At 41.5% G+C, this 19,677-nt stretch overlaps 1 protein-coding gene across 1 annotated transcript in view; it reads right to left on the bottom strand.

Moving 5' to 3' along the window:
• The window catches only part of LOC145358198 (multiple epidermal growth factor-like domains protein 9), a 325,223-nt gene that overhangs the window by 132,758 nt on the left and 172,788 nt on the right, over positions 1-19,677 (bottom strand). Inside the window, exon 3 of the mRNA XM_080211982.1 lies at positions 12,327-12,466. Within this exon, the coding sequence (XP_080068108.1) occupies positions 12,327-12,466 (140 nt within the window). The remainder of the gene's footprint in view (positions 1-12,326; positions 12,467-19,677) is intronic.

The following is a 19,677-nucleotide window of genomic DNA, read 5'->3' as shown; positions in this document are numbered from 1 at the left end:
TCAAGCAATATTTCTCTTGTAGGCTTAAACTCCTCTTCAAAATCAATTAGGACACATAGGCTAACATGCTTGTACTTGGGCTGCCAGTCCTAGAGCCTCCAGAACACTTTTGGAGAGAGACAGAGGAAATGACATATTTCTCTCAGCAAGTCCCTAACAGCACTCTCCAGAGAGAAAGAGACCAAGAGAGACAGACCGAGACAGGGAACCCAACAGTGACTGTCTGCTTTTCCTTGTAAACTTAGCTTCTCCCCTTAAGCACATGATTGTCTCTGTCAATCAACCTAATCAAAACCCTACTCTGAAACCAGAGGGAAAAACCCAAATAAACAAAAATGCATTAACTCAGATTAACAAACACATCGCTAGCTAATAGCAATCAATAGTCAACTGCATTCTCAGCAAGTGAGCTATTTGGTGCCCAGACAAATTGACACCGTGTAAAACAGAATTGAATTTTAAACATATTCCTTACAAGAAATGTGATACAAATACATTTACTAAAGGCAGACTATCATCACACAGGGCTTCAATTTAACATCTGTAGCCGCATGGCTAATAACAAGACTTCTTCAAAGCATGACAGGAAAGTGGCCAAACTCAAACATCTATAAAAAGTTGAGTTTGTGGTTCAGTCTATAGCAAGAAGGAAATGAGAAGTGAAACCAGACCGCTGGCTGAGCAGGGCCTTGGAATAGGGGGCTGTTTGACCTCTGTGGTTACAAAGGTTACTATTAATAGGAACAATGGAACAGATTGTCCTGTTTTCAGAACCCTTGGACAAATGATCTCAACATTGAGGGGGTCTTGAACAAGCAAGAAGAAATAGTGTAAAGGTGGAAGATTCATGGTATCAGCAGCAACAACCCATCATGAACCATCGTGAAAGACGACCCTGGGGGCGATCTTATGAAAAAAGTCTAAATCCAGAGTGAGTGTAAAAACAGGAGAGTTTCGGACACATTTTTCATGTCCAAATGTCGAATCTTATGCACCCTGTGCATGAGAAAACCCTGAACTCTGTTTCTTGCCAGTAGGAAAAGGGGGAGGAGCTTAAATCATCTGAAAGCAGGCTGATAGCAGCAGAGGGTACAACTACACAGGTGCAGGCATCTGCTCTGAGAACAGCAGAGAGCTGTTACACAGCCCCTGCTACATATAGCCGCTTCCTAGTGGGTAATGCAAGGAGGGCACTGAGTCTGGCATCCTGGCACTGCCCAGGGGCAACCCCCCATGCCCCAGAACTCAGTGGCTTCCGGTTCTACTGACGAGCCTTCACAACAGGTCCCTGTTTATTTGGGGGCCGGGGGGGGGGGGGGGGGGGGGGGGGGGGTGAGTGAGTGAGCCTGGACAATTCTGTCCTGTGCTTGTTAATTACATTCCAATTCACATTAAAATAACAATTATTCCTGATTTCTCGGCTCTCTCGTGATTTTACCAGCTTGCCCTACCCATCGGCTAGCAGGGCACAACAGTAAGATCATCCCTCGGAGTTTGAAGCTCAGAGAAGACGATAGCCCAGTGGTATGAACCTGGCCAGTTCATTACAAAACGGGTAGTATTTTAAGACGAGGTTGTGAGTTTTGTGATCTGTCATAGATAAATGTAATGAGCCAAACACATGATCTTTAAGAAGGAACATATATTGAGTATTTGTGTGTTTTGTGTGCTCAAGTATTATGAATAAACTTAAGTTGAACCAGTTTATAGTGTGGGGTGTTTGTCCGTACGATAATTAGAAACTAAACAGTTGACACCCTCAAGAGACAAGAGGGGTTACCATTCTGGTGTCCTCGGATGGGCCCAATAACAGGTAATTGTTGAATTGCCCTGAGTCAGACCAGCAAACCTCCAACACCACAATCATCCAGCCCAAGGCTGAACTAAGAGGAACCAGTCCCATGTGGTGGCCAGAACCTAAGTGGGTGAAAGGAGCAGAGCTAAATGGATCCCAAATAAGCTGGCAATAATTACAGGTGGGAATGGTCAAGGGATTGCGTTATGGTCATGCCGTGTTCTACCACAGGTATTGGACAAACAATAATTATTTTTGATTCATTCATGGGACATGGGTGTCACTGGCTGGCCAGCATTTATTGCCCATCCTTTGTTGCCCTTTAGAAGGTGGTGGGGAGCTACTTTTCTGAATCATTGCAGTGCACATATTGACCATTTTCAGGGATTTTCAGGATTTTGACTCAGTGACTGTAAAGGAACAGTGATACATATAGTCAGGATAGTGATTTGCTTGGAGGGAAACTTGCAGGTAGTGGTGTTCTCATATATCCGCTGCCCTTGTCCTTTCAGATAGGAGGGATTGTGAGTTTGGAAGATGCTGTCTAAGGATCGTTAGTGAATTGCTGCAGTGCATCTTGTAGATAGTAGCAACAGTGTGTACTGAGTGTTGGTGGTAAAGGGAATGGATGTGGTGCCAATCGAGTGGGCTGCTTTATCCTGCATGGTGTCAAGCTTCTTGAGTGTTGTTGGAGCTGCACCCATCCAGACAAGTGAAGTATATTCTATCACACTCCTGACTGTGCTTGCAGATGATAGACAGGCTTTGGAGAGTCAGGAGGTGAGTTACTCACCGCAGCCTTCCTAGTCTCTGACCTGCTCTTGCAGCCACTGTGTTGAGTTTCTAGTCAATGGTAACTCCAAGGGTGAGAATCACTAATGGTAACAGCACTTGCCACCTGTCAGCTCCATTTTGAATATTGTCCAGATCTTGTTGCATTTGAACATGGGCTGCCTCAGTATCTGAGGAGTCACAAATGGTGCTGAACTTTGCCCAATCATTGGTGAACATCTCCACTTCTGATCTTCTGATGGAAGAAAGGCTATTGAAGAAGTAGCTGAAGATGTTTGGGCTTAAGACACAACCCTGGGGGATTCCTGCAGAGATGCCCTGGAGCTGACATGACTGACCTTCCACAACCACAATCAACTTCCTATGTGCCAAGCAGTGGGGAGTTCACCCCTTATACCCATTGATTCCAGTTTTGCTAGGCTCCTCGATGCCACACTCAGTTGAATGCAGCAGTGATATCAAGGACCATTAGTTTCACTTCACCTCTGGAATTCAGCTCTTTTGTCCATGTTTAAACCAAGGCTGTAATGAGGTAAGGAGTTAAGTAACCCTGGCAAAACCCAAACTGGGCGTCACTGAGCAGGTTATTGCTGAGCAGGTGCTGCTTGATAGAACTGTTGATGACCCCTTCCATCACTACTGATGACTGAGAGTAGACTGATTGGGTGGTAATTGGCCAGGTTGGATTTGTCCTGCTTTTTGTGTACAGGATATATCTGGACAATTTTCCACATTATTAGGTAGATGCCAATGTTGTAACTGTACTGGAAGAACTTGGCTAGGGCAACAACATGTTCTGGAGCAAAAATCTTCAGTACTATTGCCAGAATTTTATTAGGGTCCATTGCCTTTGCAGCATCTAGTACCTCCAAACATTTACAGGAAGGATGTGGAAGCCATTGAAAGGGTGCAAAGGAGATTTACAAGGATGTTACATGCCTAATGAAGATAGGTTGAGAGAGCTCGATCTTTTCTCCTTAGAGAGACGAAGGATGAGAGGGGACCTGATAGAGGTGTATAAGATGATGAGGGGTATTGATCAGGTGGACTCAGAGGCTTTTCCCTAGGGCTGAAATGGCTGCCACAAGAGGACACAGGTTTAAGGTGCTGGGGAGTAGGTATAGAGGAGATGTCAGGGGTAAGTTTTTCACTCAGAGGGTGGTGGGTGAGTGGAATCAGCTGCTGTCGGTGGTGGTTCATTAGGGTCTTTTAAGAGACTTCTGGATGCGTACATGGGACTTAATAGGATCGAGGGTTATTTGTAAGCCTAGTAGGTAGAGATAAGATCGGTGCAACTTGTGGGCCGAAGGGCCTGTTTGTGCTGTAGTTTTTCTATGATTTCTGGCTATCACGTGGAGTGAATCGAATTGGCTGGAGAGTGGCATCTAAAATGCTGGGGATTACTGGAGGAGGCTGAGATGGATTACCCACTCGTTACTTCTAGCTGAAGACTGCTGTGAATGCTTCAGCCTTATCTTTTGAACTGATGTGTTGGGCTCCTCCATCATTGAACGTGGGGATATTTGTGGAAACTCTTCCTCTACTGAATTGTTTAATTTTCCACCACCATTCATAACTGGATGTGGCAGGACTGCAGAACTTTATCTGATTCGTTGGTCATGGGATTGCTTAGTTCTGTCTATCACTTGCTGTTTATGCTGTTTGGCATGTAAGTAGTCCTGTGAAAAGTGAAGGGCCAGAATGGGAGACCGTTCTAGGATATCTGAAGAGAAAATGGCCCAAATGGGCCAATTACGCTGATAAAGCAGTGGAGGGTTCTGGATCACCCTGAGACAAATATTGCAGAAAAGCCCTACTGAGGCAAGGCAAGCGCATAAGTAAACTAATTAACTCTCCAGCACAGGGCAGTATGGTGGCACAGTGATTAGCACTGCTGCCTCACATCTCCAAGAACCCAGGTTCAATTTGGGCTTGGGTGACTGTCTGCATGGAGTTTGCACATTCTCCCCTTGTTTGCATGGGTTTCCTCCAGGTGATCTGATTTCCTCCCACACTCCAAAGGTTTGCAGGTTAGATGGATTAGGCTATGGGAAATGTTATGGGGATAGGGAAGGGGTTGAGCCGAGCCAAGGTACTCTGTCAGAGTTGGTGCAGACTCAATAAACCAAATGACCTCTTCTGCACTGTAGGGTTTCTATGCTCTATGAGAAGTCTGCAAGATTATGAGAGGCATGGACTGAGTGGATAATCAGAAGCTTTTTCCAGGGTGGAAGAATCAATTACTAGGGGGCATAGGTTTAAAGTGCAAGGGGTAAGTTTTAAGAGAGATGTACGAGGCAGATTTTTTTTACACAGAGAATGCTGGAACTCGTTGCTGGGGGAGGTGTGGAAGTGGATATAGTAGTGACTTTTAAGGGGCGTCTCGACAAGTACATGAATGAGATGGGAATAGAGGGATATGGCCCCCAGAAGCATAGGGGGTTTTAGTTAAGCTGGGCAGCATGGTCAGTGCAGGCTTGGAGGGCTGAAGGGCCTGTTCCTGTGCTGTAATTTTCTTTGTTCTTTGAGTTGTTGATGACAATTAAATGAAGTCAAAATAGAGAACAGCAAATTAAAACAGGAAGTACAAGTCCTGAAACAAGAAAAGTTGGAATTAAGCCAGAGAGTTCTTGTGGGGAAGTAGAAAGTTCGAAAAAACTTAGTGCATATGAATCAGTTTCAAGCCCAGTGCGAAAGAGTTTATCAGGAAAAAGAGCCATTAGTGAACACGATTCTGCCAATCAGGATATTGTTAAACTCATCGATAAATGTGTCAGTCTACAGGCAGCAGTTGAAGTCTGCCATAAAACAAATAGGGAAGACAAATATGAAACTGCAGACCATTCAAAAGGTCACAGGACACTGACAAACTTAAGTCACAACTACTAATTCAGAAAGGTATGATTTGTGCATTCAGTGATGCAGCACCAAATGAAAATAATGAGGAGAATGACAAGGTTGATTGAGGAGAATTAGAGAAGGCAGCACAGAGTTATAGGGAAAGAGAGGGAGATCAGGAATGGGAGTGGGTACCTCCTCCCCCCGGACAGAGAGTCCAATGCCCTCAGCAACATCAGAACCCATTCCCATAAACCAATCACGAACAGATACAAGCCCAGAGAATAATCAACACCCTGGAACCTATACTACGCCATTTAAAGTCGCTAAGTTGTTACAGATATTGAAAATGATCCTTGTGTTCAAACCCTCTTCCAATTCTCACACAATCTTCTTGATCGCGTTCATCAGTGAAGAGCCTTGCATGGGCTTGACAATGCAGAAGAGAAAGAAACTCCTGCTGATGTGTTTAAATGTCTCGGTCCATTCAACATCACTTGATCTCAGAACACTGGAGGTGGAATCCTTCAGGAAATGAAGGGCACCATATTGACTGCAGGAGGTAATAACAGGGCAGACCCAGGAGAAAGGGGGAGGGGGGTGTAACTCGAGCCAGGGGGGACCATCCCCACAGGACAAATGTTATAACTGCAGCCATCCAGATCACTGTGCCAGGGAATGCTGAGCACCTTGCTCATTCCCTCAGGAGCTGCAGCCTGGACCCTGCTGCTGGAGGGACCCCAGGGACAAGCACAGGCATTCACCCATAACCAATTACCATAACTCCTCGTAGCCTCAACTTTCGGGATAAAGTATTACCGCACGATGGTGTTGGGCCTCTCTGGTATAGGTGCATAATACCAAATGGGATGGTGTGGGGCAACCACTAGTAGACGGTGAGATAGGAGGCCACCCCACCAAATTTTTATGGGGCACTTGGGGATCCTGCACCACCCTTAACATATCCAGAGAAATGGATCTATCTCAGTGCATTAAAAGAACCATTATATTAAGCAGATTTACAGGCCATTCTCAAGAGAGATTTCAAACTAGCCTTTTAGACTTTAGGCTGGGGGACCTTGTCTGTTATCACCCGGCAATATTAGTTACATCCTGAAGTCGAACATATTCTTGGCACTGACCTGATGAGGAAATGTTACTTGTCATTTGACCCAGTGAACTACTGCATTTGGCAGATCATAGAATCCCTATAGTGCAGAAAGAGGCCATCGAGTCAGCACCGACCACAATCCCACCCAGGCCCTACTCCCATATCCCTACATAGTCTACCCGCTAATCCCTCTAATCTATGCATTTCAGGACACTAAGGGGCAATTTAGCATGGCCAATCAACCTAACCTGCACATCTTTGCACTGTGGGAGGAAACTACAGCATCTGGAGGAAACCCACGCAGACAGGAGTAAAATGTGCAAACTCCACACAGACAGTGGCCCAAGTCAGGAATCGAACCCAGACCCCTGGAGCTGTGAAGCAGCAGTGCTAACCATTGTGCTACCATGTCGCCCACACAGGGGAAATAGCTGAGGCCCGGATAGAGGTTCCTGCTGGAACATACTCTGAAAGAATTTATACGATTGATCAGTTGTGGGTAAAATCCTTAGATGTGTTTGACAATTTGGAATTGCAGGAAATTATCAAACAGCATATATTTGTCTTTGCCAAGCATAAACATGACTTTGAGCATAAATGTGGGCAACAATGGGTGAGGTGGTCATAAACAGCCCCAACCCAAAACCACAGAAACAGGATAGGTTTCTCAAACAAACAAAAACAAAATTTTGCAAGTAATAAGTCTGTTCTAGCAGGAAGTATTGCAACTTGTGGCATCAATGTGTCTGGCCGATCAGGAAGCCTGATAGTTCCTGGCGATTAACGATTGATTATTGAGAATTAAACAAAGTTGCCTCATTAACCGCACCCACAGTTATGACCAGCCCTGGAGATCATGATGAAGCAAGCCCACAAGCATGGTATGTTACTGCCTTGGAGATTAGCAATGGATTCTGGCCCACTTGTGTGTTTTGTGTGCTCCAATATTACTAACAAATATCGTGCAAGTTCAACCAGTTTATAGCCTGAGGTCTCTGTCCGATACGATGACTAGAAACTAAATAGCTAACGCCCTCAAGAGAGAAGGTCAGCACGTCTCATCTAAAAAAAGCACTCCCTCACTACTGCACCAGAGTGAGACTCCAATTTGAACTCATGACCTTCGGATCGAGAGGTGAGAGTACTACCAATTGAGCCATAGCTGAAATGGAGGATGGATGGAATGAATATAGGGAGAGAAGAATATGTGATATGGCAGTATATGATAAGCAGTCAAAAGCTGGGAAATAAAATAAATCTATTGTAATCCCCAAGATCAAACACCCAGATATGCGACAAAGAAAGGAACTTTGTAGGAGACACAAAGTGGAGTGGTCGGTGATATTAAAACGCAGAAAATATCGATTATAAAAACTGGGACATACTCACATTAACCGATGGTATGCCTCACATGTATTTAGAAATTATGGCTAAAGTGATACTTGAGATGCTACACTTTGTTCCTATGGCTGTTAAATTCAGGATTCCGTATCCAAATCCATTCAGGTCTTCATGTCTAATTTTCAGATATCTAATAATTTATAGAATCATAGAATCCCTTCTGTGCAGAAGGCCGCCATTTGGCCCATCAAGTCTGCATCGACTCTTACCCATGCTTATCTTACTATTTATCCTGCTAATCCCCCTAATCTTGGGACGCTAAGGGGCAATTTGGCATTGCCAATCCACCTGACCTGCACATCTTTGGACCACAGGAGGAAACCGGAGCACCCGGAGGAAACCCGTTCAAAGAAAGGGAGAAAGCACAAACTTCACACTGTCACCCAAGGCCAGAATCCTGGTCCCTGACACTGTGAGGTAGCAATTCTGATCACTGTGCCACCATGCCAAATTATTTAAGGGACTTTTGAGGTCCTGAAAACTTCACTAGTCTTCAGTCTAATGAAGTAATACTTTGTCATTTTGGATCCTTGGTACCTGATTAACGGAATTTATGGAGATCACAGTGAATTATTAAATCCAGACAGCCAGGATGTACAGTCATTAGTGCTCAGATTCAGATCATACGGCTTCTCTTCAAAACAATCTAAGAGTTGCATCAATTGTTCATAGGAATATTTCAAAAGCAAAAGTAGCATTGTCATAATATTCTAGGCAGCAATAGAATCTAACTTTTCTTTGGAAATTTCATCGTGATTTAGTTGCTTCTTCCTTCATAAGCTTCTAATGCCTCTTGAATTGCTAAGACACTTGTGTTAAAACTGGCTTCCTTAAAACTGGGCGACAAGCTACAGATTGAAGCTATCGTGTTGTTGCTGTCTCTCTCCCTCCTCTGCATGTACTTCAGCTGCCAGCAGCTCTTTGTTTGCAACTTTGATTAAGCATCTCTACAGCACCAGAGTCATTCTAAAAGTATGCATTACAATGACTTCCAATTGTATGCTTTGTATTTATCTGACTCAAACAGGGCTTTCACTGAAATTCCAATACGCAAGCTATTTGGTAATGAGCTTTCTTTTAACTCCAGTGGAACTTCTGCCAATATAGTGACCCTTACTTGACTTTAGGCTGTTCTTAGGAGTTGAGTAGCTTTTTACAAGGTGCTTGTAAGTTGGCAGTATTATAGTGCAGTAGGGCATAGAGTCCATTGGCAGGGATTAAGAAAGATTGGACAAGCAGATAGTTAGGAAATAGCAGGTCAGTCTATTCAGGTCCAACTGAAATGTCATATCCAAAACAGTTTGACCAAATGAATTGATCCAAAGCCAGAATTAAGCTGGCATCCTCAATAGCAATCTTGATTTACGTTTGTTTTGTGTATGTTATTCTGAACTCATATTTTCTGGTTGTTCTAGATCTGCATCTGAGCAGCAACATTAGTCATTCATAGTAAATAACCTTGGGCAGCAGTTTTGCCTTCTATGCTATCTTCCCTTACAATTCAATATAAAATGATACAACATAGAAGGAGCTCAGAAACCCATTCAGCTCATATTTGGCTCTTTGAAAGATTTACCCCTTGGCAAATATTTGTTCACTTCCCCCATGTTTTCAAGCAGTGTATTCCAGCCCACAATAAATTGCTGTGTTTACAAATTTAAAAACTCCTCATTCTGCCTCTGGCTATTTTGACAATTATCTTAAATTATATTTCAGGTTATGAAAGAATCAGACTACTGGTCAAAAATGTTCACCATATTATAAACAACTTAAATCCATGGCACTATTTTGTATTCTGCTATTGGTGAATGCTTGTACGCCTTTGAATCTAAATCACAATGTAACTTTAGAAAATGAATGCACATGTGACCGAAATGTCAGCAACCAACAAAACAGCTGATCTTGCAAATATTCTTTTCTCTGGTTGGACTTTCAAAATTAAAACACTGGAAAATTCTATGCAGTGAGAATTCACACACACACACACATATTCTACTTAGTGGGATGTGAGGTGTAACAGACACTCAATTCCCTAAGGAGCATGAAAGAGCCCCATCCCCTATCAGCTTTGCACCAGCCTGAGATTTTATAAAATGTTTGAGATAAGACATCAAAATTAAATTACCTGTTTGGAAACAGTAACTGCAGCAAACACAAACTAATAGAATTTCTCTGGAGTATACAGCCTGCAAGGTACTATTGAGGACTGCCTGCCAAATGGGAGAGAGAGGTTAAAAGACAATGCTGTTCTGAACATAGATTTGAAGCTGTGTGCATTCTCTGCCTCTCTCTCAGACGTATTGTGCCCAGTTTTGCAAAGTAGCCATCCCGAAAAGAGAAATCTACTGTGAATGGTGACTCTTTGGAATAAAAGATGAAGGTTTTCTCCATACAACGACATCCAGGAAGGCAAGTGAACAAAACAGTTACAACGTGGAATGCATTGAGACCAGCCAAGGAACAGCTAGCTGTATGTCCCTCTGATTTAGTTTTCATAAACTATAAAAATCTTATAAGCCAATCCTCTTAATCTGCCAACTGTATTTATGGCCCAGCTGAATATGTTTGATGAATGATGGTTGTGGTTTACTTAGAATCTTTTTAAGTTCAGGAAATAGTTTCAATGAACTTATCTTGTTCTTTGTTAAAACAAAGAAAATATATCTGGCTAATTCTTTACTATTGGAAAGGGTAAATGATGGGACTCTTATAGAATTGGCAAAGCACATCCTTACAGATTCATATTAAACCCTGTTATAATTAAACCTGGAATAGAAGAATAGGAAGGTCACTTCATCCCTCTTCACGTGGTCACAACACATTGTAAATATATCTATTTACCTGAAGCATAAAACAGTGCAAAAACATTATAAAACAATAATAAAATTTGCTTTCCTTATGTTTTGTTTGGGAATATCTAAACTAATTTCTGCTGCCCTGATTCAGATACTTTATCTGAATTGTAATTTGCATTTCTCAGTCCTGTTATGCTGTGAATTTAACTCCTTGACAGCTTCATTTAATTTTACTGTAATGTTATTAGTGCAGCACGCCAGGACAGGAGCATAGCCTGTAGTTCCAAAACCTGACCACCACGCTAGTTAAAATTGCCTGATCTCTGAAAATTAGACTGGATTTGGTTGAGTTGTGGGATAGCACAGTCTGTAGGAGAAAGTTTTACTGCAAAAAGAAAACTCAGTGGATTATTGTTTGAGCTAACAATCATGCAGTGCTGCCAAAGATAAATTTTAGATCATCCCATATTCCTGGGCAATTAAATAAACATGACAACCTGAGACAATAGACATTCCACCATAAGGGAAAGTTTAAAATCATACTGATGATATGATTTTCCACTCCATTTTTAAATCCTTTCCCGAGTTACAAAGCCAATGTGCAGAGTGGGTAAGGTAAGCCCTTAATCCATCTCTTGTTTGCTCAAATACCAATTCAAATTTAATCGAATTCATGTTCCCCACAGAAGAGACATATTAGTCCCAAGCTGACAGGAACAGGCTTTCCACCTAATCACATCCTTGAACCCATGCTTGATCTTAACCAAAAAACTGGGTCCCACCATTGGCAACCATGCCATCAGCTGTGTCATCCCAAGACCTGGAATTTCTATCCTAAACATCTCCAACTTGCTCTCCTCCTCTTAAGGTCATTCCTGAAGTCTAAAACCCTATCATCCATCCTAATATCTTTTTTAGTGCCAATAAACATAAGTTGCTGTTGAAATAACAAAAAGACTGTCACAGAGCTTTAAGTCACTACTCTTTTAAAGATTGCTTTTTCTCCAAATCACATGAAGCATTTATCCCCTAACTCTCTGGTATTCGCTATGCATCTTGCAGAAGGTCTCTTCAGCTTTGCAAATCCAATTTTGATTACTGAAATTTCAATCAAGTTGAATAATACATGATCTGTTGAGGGAAAATAGCTACTAGTAAAATTATGAGCTTTTCTCCCCCTCTTAAATTGGGGTGTGATTGTAAAGAACATTTTGGATTGTATAAATTCACTGGTGGTTCAATTGTTGGTTCAAATATTGAACAAGTGTGATTTTTCTCATAGTATATTGGCCTAAGTGTGCTGAACAAGCCTGGTGATAGCATTTAGTGTTACACCGCTAAGATATTTAGACTGAATCAAAGTAACTCTGGGGCACTCCACAATGATAAAGCAGTTCATTCTGCCAGCTGTTTTCTTTTATACCAATAATGTCACAACAGGTGCATCAGCTAACAAAACTGAATACGTTAAATGCTTAGAAGCAATACATTTATACATATGAATGACAGGTAATGTTTTCTGGTAATACACAACATCTCATCTTGTATCAACCATCAAAACGTCATTCACTGTTGAGAATTTTCAAGTGCTTACCAGTTATATGGTCGCATGAGTTTGAGAGGTTGTTACATTGACAGGGCCTACATCCAGTTTCAGTGAACTTGTAATGCAAGGTCTGACACTGGTTACATTTCAGACCGGACACCCCTTCTTTGCAATGGCATTTTCCAGTGCTGTTGGAGGGAAATAAAGAACAATGAGAGCAGATCAGTCATGGGGAAATGCATATAACTTATTATGGTGTTTTAAATCTACTGCCTTTTACAGAAATCTAATTTAATTAATATTAAACAACTCCTTTCAACATAAAAAACCTGTTTAAACGTGCTGCATTTACATAGAGCCCTAGGTTTGCTATGAACAATTATATAATTACCCACTTAGGCACAGCAATGTGCATTTGGTCCACCATTTCTAGTTATACAGCTTTTTTTTATTAATTCATGGGACATTGATATCGCTCCTAGTTGCCCTCGGAGGGCAGTTGAATGTGTTATTTGTAGGCTAGACCAGGTAAGGACGGCACATGTCCTTCCCTAAAGGACATTAGTGAACCAGATGGGCTTTTCGAACAATTGACAATGGTTTCATGGTCATCAGTAGATTCTTACATTCCACTTTTTTTTTTAATCGAATCCACCATCTGCCATGGCAAGATTCGAATCCGGGTACCCAGAACATTAGCTGAATTTCTAGATTGATAGACAACGATATCGCCAGGTTTTCACCTCTCCTGATGAGTAATTTAATTTTCTGTGGGCTCCAGTCACTTATTGACCGAATTAAATTTTAGAACGCAGGTTGAAGAACATTTTAGCAATCATTCGTTATTCCCTAACATTTCAATTCCACATGTTCTTAAGTTTTTTTCATACGTTTCATCCTCTGAATGTGTGATTTTGTTGAAAGTAAGGAGATGCATTGGACTCTGACAGGCTGATCATTTATCCAAGTGATTTAAGAGAGGTTTCTCCCATAAATCTTAAAGATGCTGTAATAAATTTTAAACTGTTATTTTAAATAAGTTTTGAAGTGAATCTGTGGTGGCTTAGCTCCTTCAAAGATTATATTGCTTTTCAAGACTAGAGTTTTCCCAAAATATACAGAAAATCTTTAAACGCAAAACAGTGGCAGAATTCATTTAGTACTGTTACCCTATCCATTACTTTGAATCAGTGCTACAGGTGGTTAAATAAGACGTCTACTAAAGCCATTAATGGAGAAAAATAATGAAGTGAAGCTACAACATCTTTTCCCGAGCCTTCAACATGTCATTGATGAAGACAAACATCTCGCCAAGGCCACTCCCCACCCTCACTTCTTGCTTCAAACAACCACACAACCTCAAACAGACCATTGTCTGCTGCAAACTACCCAGCCTTCAGGGGAACATTGACCATGACAGCACACAACCCTGCCACAGCAACCTCTGCAGGATGTGCCAGATCATTGACACGGATGCCATCATCTCACATGAGAACACCATCCACCAGGTACGCGGTACATACACTTGCAACACGGCCAATGCTGTCTACCAGATGTGCTGTAGGAAAGGATGTCCCGAGGCATGGTACATTGGGAGACCATGCAGACGCTACAACAACGGCTGAATGAACACTGCTCAACAATCACCAGGCAAGAATGTTCTCTTCCTATTGGGGAACACTTCAGTGGTCACGTGCATTCAGCTTCTGATCTTCAAGTAAGCGTTCTTCAAGATGGCCTTCACGACACACAACAACGCAGAGTCGCTGAGCAGAGACTGATTGCCAAGTTCCACACACGAGGATGGCCTCAACCAGGATTTTGGGTTCATGTCACACTATCTGTAACCCCTACAACTTGACTGGGCTTGTAAAATCTCACTAACTGTCTTGGCTGGAGATAATACACATCTCTTTAACCTGTGCTTAACCCTCTCTCCACTCACATTGTCTGTACCTTTGAGACTTGATTACCTGTAAAGACTTGCATTTCAACCATTATTTTGTAAATTGAGTTTGTGTCTTTATATGCCCTGTTTGTGAACAAAACTCCCACTCACCTGATGAAGGGGCAGTGCTCAAAAGCTAGTGGCTTGTGCTACCAAATAAATCTGTTGGACTTTAACCTGGTGAGACTTCTTACTGTAATTCCAAGGTAACATTGTGGAGAACTGACTATCAGAGATTTGTCTATTTTTAGAAACAACTGACATGATTACTGACAACAACAAACTCAAATGCCTATCTATGTGGGGGTGGTGAGCATGCTGGTAATCTTGCACAATGTGATAGATCATTAACATGGTAAAAGCTAAATATGTGCAGGCCTTCTTTTCCATTACTGATTAATTACATACTTGGGTTTCATTAAAAACCTTCCATTATTCTGCAGGAGAGCTGCTGCTGAACAGTAAGGGGCATCAAAGCAACAATGAAAAAAATTTACATAAAAGTACAGGCACACAGCTTAATCTAAAGGCAATCTGAGGCCTGGGTAAACGCATCTGCAACAAACTCTGTTTAACGTGGCATTTGGCACTGTTTCATCCCTATCAAGATGTGTAATCATAGTAAATGAATACCTTTCCACGTAAGCTTGTTTCAGTACCTTCCACAGTGACAATTTCCTTGACGTTCACTTGGTACGACTTATTTTTTAAACAAAATTTCTTTCAGCAATTATTGAATTACCTCTCTTCAGATTTTCTTTGTCGGCTTCTATGAAATTTATATGCCTTTCAGATTTTGTTTCAATTTAGTCTTTCAAAGCGAGGACTTAAGTCTGTTATTTAGGGTCAGCGTTTCAGGAGTTTACACGTTTTGCTGTTCATTTTAGTGTCTGGTGCTCTCAGCAATGTATGAGATCTTTCTCTGAACCAGTGCACACACAAAAGGAATGACTGATATACAACAATCAGAGTTTCATTGACAAAGTCAGATATAAGTTTGACTGGAAGATCAATGCATGGTTTCTCAACTTGGAACAGGTATCATAAAAGTTCCCCGAGATCCACCTTTTGGCCAATGTTACGTGATTGCACAATATAACTGTATCCTATGTGAGAAAGATGTCCTAGTTTTCAAAATGGTCATTCTCTGTGCTGTCAAATTTGTCTCGTTTATTCACCATCTGTAATGGCAGGAAAAAAACACTCTGTCTGGGTTACAGTTGCTTAAGCATTCAATTCCAGAGATGCAGCACTTCCTCTGCCACAGTAAATTCCATTAAAAAAATTCTTTCTTAGAACTCAATGCTGTCTCGCGCCAACCAGCCTACACTGACCTCATGAGAATTTGGCAGCAGTGCGGTAGTAAGCTGTAAGGGAAGTGCCTGTCTTCCCTACTTGTTAAAAGATCTAGAAACAGCAGCTTTACAAGAGGCTGTATCCCATGTTTTAATAGGTAAAAGGGCTGAGTGCACAGAAGGCAGTCTGTGATTTGTATGTGGTAAATCTCTGTGATCTCACTTGTATATTTTACCATCTAGGTTATTGGTGCATAGCGGGGGAAAGTCACAGTATGTGTCCTTTTGTACTTGCAGAATTCTGTTTGTTTTCAGAATGTGCACTCATACAGATTTCCTTACAAACAGGCACATTGACTAGATCTTAGGTAATGTCGTTGATTGGTTTGATTGCAGTTAGCTATTAACCCATCTCAGGAGAAATTGAGAGAAAGCATGTCTGGGAGAACTAATTGCATCTTGAAAATACCCCTCCTGTTGACTGAAATTTTGTACAGCTCAAGCTAATCTTCCCACTCAGTTGCAAGACATCAATGCAGAAGCAAAAAGGTAGGAGTGGTACAGAGTCACATGACTTCAAACCAACACCAATTGTTGAGTCTAAAATCTATCAATATTAGTTGGAGCAGAGACTTTGCTTGTAAAATAAGTCCAATTTCTGAGGGTTGTTTCAACATGGGACATATTGATAAGGTTGCATCCTTGGTATCAATGAATCGCTCTCTTGGCCATTTCAGAGGGCTCTGATTCATATATAAGTGACATGATAGGAGTAGCAGGTTCCCTTCTTAAAATACATTGTGAAAGGAATGGAATTCTACAATAATCTGGTCATTCTTTCAGTGGTGCGCGTCAGATTTATTGAATTTGAACTTGAAGGGTGGAATTTTACAAGATTGATTTGAATTGTCCAGCTAACATGAAAATTGAAGAGTTTGTGGTCCATTTTTGGGCAAGTTTTTATGCCCAACCTTATGCATTTAGTCATTGAAAAAATAGTGCAGACTGTTTCTAGCTGCTGCAGGCAGTGGGCTGGGCCTAATTCACAACCAGCTCGTAGAGGAAGCTACTGCACATGTGCAGACCTCTGATTCTGATCATGCTCAATAGCAACTGCAGTGGTCTGGCAGAGAAAGAGCTGTAAGGTCCCTGCCACTGCTGGCAACCTCAACCAGTTCCTCACCCCCCACAATTGCAGGGGCCCACAGCCAATTGCAAGCCCCACAATGCATGGGCATCTAGCCCCCACTGACCGCCCCACCACCCAAACCTACAGGGCCCCGCTTCACCCTAGCCGATCGCAACTGCAGAGTGGCAGCAGGCCCTCTCTGCCCCATTCCAATCCCATTGCAGAGTGTGCAGTGGGCTCCACCCAATCAGGTCACCCCTTCATGCCCCATTCCCTGGCTCGGCCCACTGAGCTGTGCCAAGGTGCCCACTAGGCATTGCCCAGGTGCCAGGATGGTCTACCCACTTGCCCTCAGCCTCCCCAGGGGGACCTCGATGGTCTCCAGTTCTACCTGCAAGACCAACAGAACTGTTCCCTGTTCATGGACAGCAGGTGTTTTCCCAGTCAGAGAGAATCTCTCCAAGTGAAGCCATAAAGGACGTTCAAGTGCCGGGCTCCCTAAACACACACAAAACAGAATTTCACACACAAAAATGTCAAAGGTTTTATGAAATCTAGGTTATTCCTAAATGTCAACTCTCAACCATTTTTTTCAACTGGATTATTATTCATTCAATCATTAAGTACAGTGCCAAACTTTAGTAATAAGTATTTGAAAACTGCATAACTGCAATGCAACATGAGACAAAGAAGAACAAGCTTTAGGAAAATTACATGAAGCTGTTGTGGTTAACAGGCTTGACGCACGATTTTACAGCATCTTCATTTTGAATTTTTCCAAGGACCAATGTGGCTTCTTTCCGGTTTTGTAAACAGTTTTTTCCAGGATTAAATTAGTTTTTGGTTCAATTGTCTCCTGGCAGTAACTTAGGGCACTGTGAGAATGCACTGCTATTAAGTGCTGTGTTAATTTCGCAGAGCTTGAAAAGCACCGTTCTCTAGAGTGTGATTAGTCCCAGAGTGGAATAACAGCTCTCGGGTTATATCCATGGTCACGTAATAAGGTTGCTTTGCTAGTCATCCCTGCAGTTTGTTGTTAGCAGCATTACATTGAACACCCACATATTACAAACTTCATCGACTCTGATCAATTCCAATGTACTTTTCAAGTGAGTAATTTATATGAACTATTTAAAAAATGGTGGTATATTTGATGGTAGTTATCAACAATGCATAGCTGCAATCCCATCCCAAAGTCAAATAATGGGTGTTTAAATGGAAGGGGCCAGAGGACACTGCCACACAGTAAAGTCAGTTTCAACACAACAATGTTTGAAACAGTTTAAGAAGCTTTGCACCCATGAGATTGTTCAAGACTACTGATAAATAAGTTAAACAATTACCACAGGCACTGCTGGTGTATAGTTGAGAAATTCTTCCATTAGAATACCAACAATTGAATGAATCAAATGAAATATTCTCTGGGTCTATCCAGCAGAATGATTCACAAAACTGGACGACATAACCTAATCCTTATTGCTGCAGGGACTGTTTAGAATAATTGAAAACACAACATCAGTCTACTACAAGCCAATAAAAGTACTTCAAAGCATCCACTTCTGTTTTTCACTGAATGGCTTCAGGGTTTTATTCAGTTTAACCTTTCCTATTACAAGCATAAAGTTGATGAGTTAAGCAAGCCTACAGTAACATTTTGGAGAAAGATTTGGAAATTCTGGGACCAAAGTTCAGTCTTTGTTCTCTGATACACCAAAGAGGTTTCCTGTTTTTGTCTTTCAAGTCATATTTCCACCTTGCAGTGAGTACATTTTGCCCAGAGATGTTTACCCATGTTGAAAATTGGTTCCAGCTTGTTTGTGTTTCAGGTCAGTCTTTATTTTTAATTTGAATTCCATTGCTTTACTCAATACACAAACTGCACCAAGGTGCAATTTGGCTACATATTGTTTTCAGTATTTATATAAAAGCAGATAATGTGAGGGTACAGAATTATTCCAAAAATAAATCCTGTTTCTAGTCTAGCTGATCAATTCTTAAATACATTCAGCTTTGTGGTGATTTTTCTGTGGATTCCATTCAGTTGCAAATGAACTAGCAAAATAACAATTTGCAATTATATCACAAAATGGTCCACCAAAAGAGGTAGCTTTGTGGCCTATCGTGCATGTGCCATTTTTTTTTTAAAAAAAAGAGGTATCTATCAGTCCCCAATTTCCCCTGATTTCATTTTCCCTCATTGCCCTGCAAATTGTTACCTTTCAAGTATTCTTCTAATTCCCTTTTGAAAGTTATAATTGAATTTTCCTCCACCATCCTTTGAGGCAATGTGTTCCTGATCATGTCAAATCACTCTGTAAAAAATATTCCCCTCATCTCACTTCTGGCTCTGGTTACCATCCCTCCTGTAATTGGAAACAGTTCCTCCTTATTTCTCTATCCAAGCCCTTCAAGATGCTGAATACCTCAATTAAATCTCCCCTTGACCTTCTCTGCTCTGTGGACAATGAACCCAGCTTAGTCATTTCTTCCATGACCTCCTTCATGCCCAGAACCATCATTCTTCCTCTAAGGACTTGACATCCTTCCTAAAATGTAGTGACCAGAACTGAATACAATACTGGGATATTTACTGAGATACAGATTGGCCTAACTAATGTTTTGTCAAAGTTTAACTTTACTCATTTTTGTACTCTACGCTCCCATTGATAAAGTCAAGGATACCGCATGCATGTTTAACAACTGTCATGCCAGGTTAACAGTTTGAATATATAGACCCCCATGTCTCCTTTTTTCTGTACCTCCCTTAAAATTGTATCATTTAGTATTCACTGCCTCTGTTTATCTTCCTAGCAAAATGTATCATTGCACATTTTTCTGCAAACACTTCATCTACCAATTTCGCCAATACATCTAGGTCCTTATGAAATCTATCTATCTTCCTCAGTATTTACTACATTCTATGTTTCGTGTCATCTGCAAACTTTGATATTATGCTGCCTACCCAAATGCAGATCATTAGTATTTATCAAAAACAGCAGTGACCTCTGAGGGATGCTTCCCTCCCAT

The sequence above is a fragment of the Carcharhinus amblyrhynchos genome, chromosome 25 (assembly GCF_965287045.1).
Source record: "Carcharhinus amblyrhynchos chromosome 25, sCarAmb.v2.hapA, whole genome shotgun sequence".
NCBI lineage: Eukaryota > Metazoa > Chordata > Chondrichthyes > Carcharhiniformes > Carcharhinidae > Carcharhinus > Carcharhinus amblyrhynchos.
The sequence above is the reverse complement of the archived record's forward strand: the minus strand, read 5'-3'. Positions and strand labels throughout refer to the sequence as shown.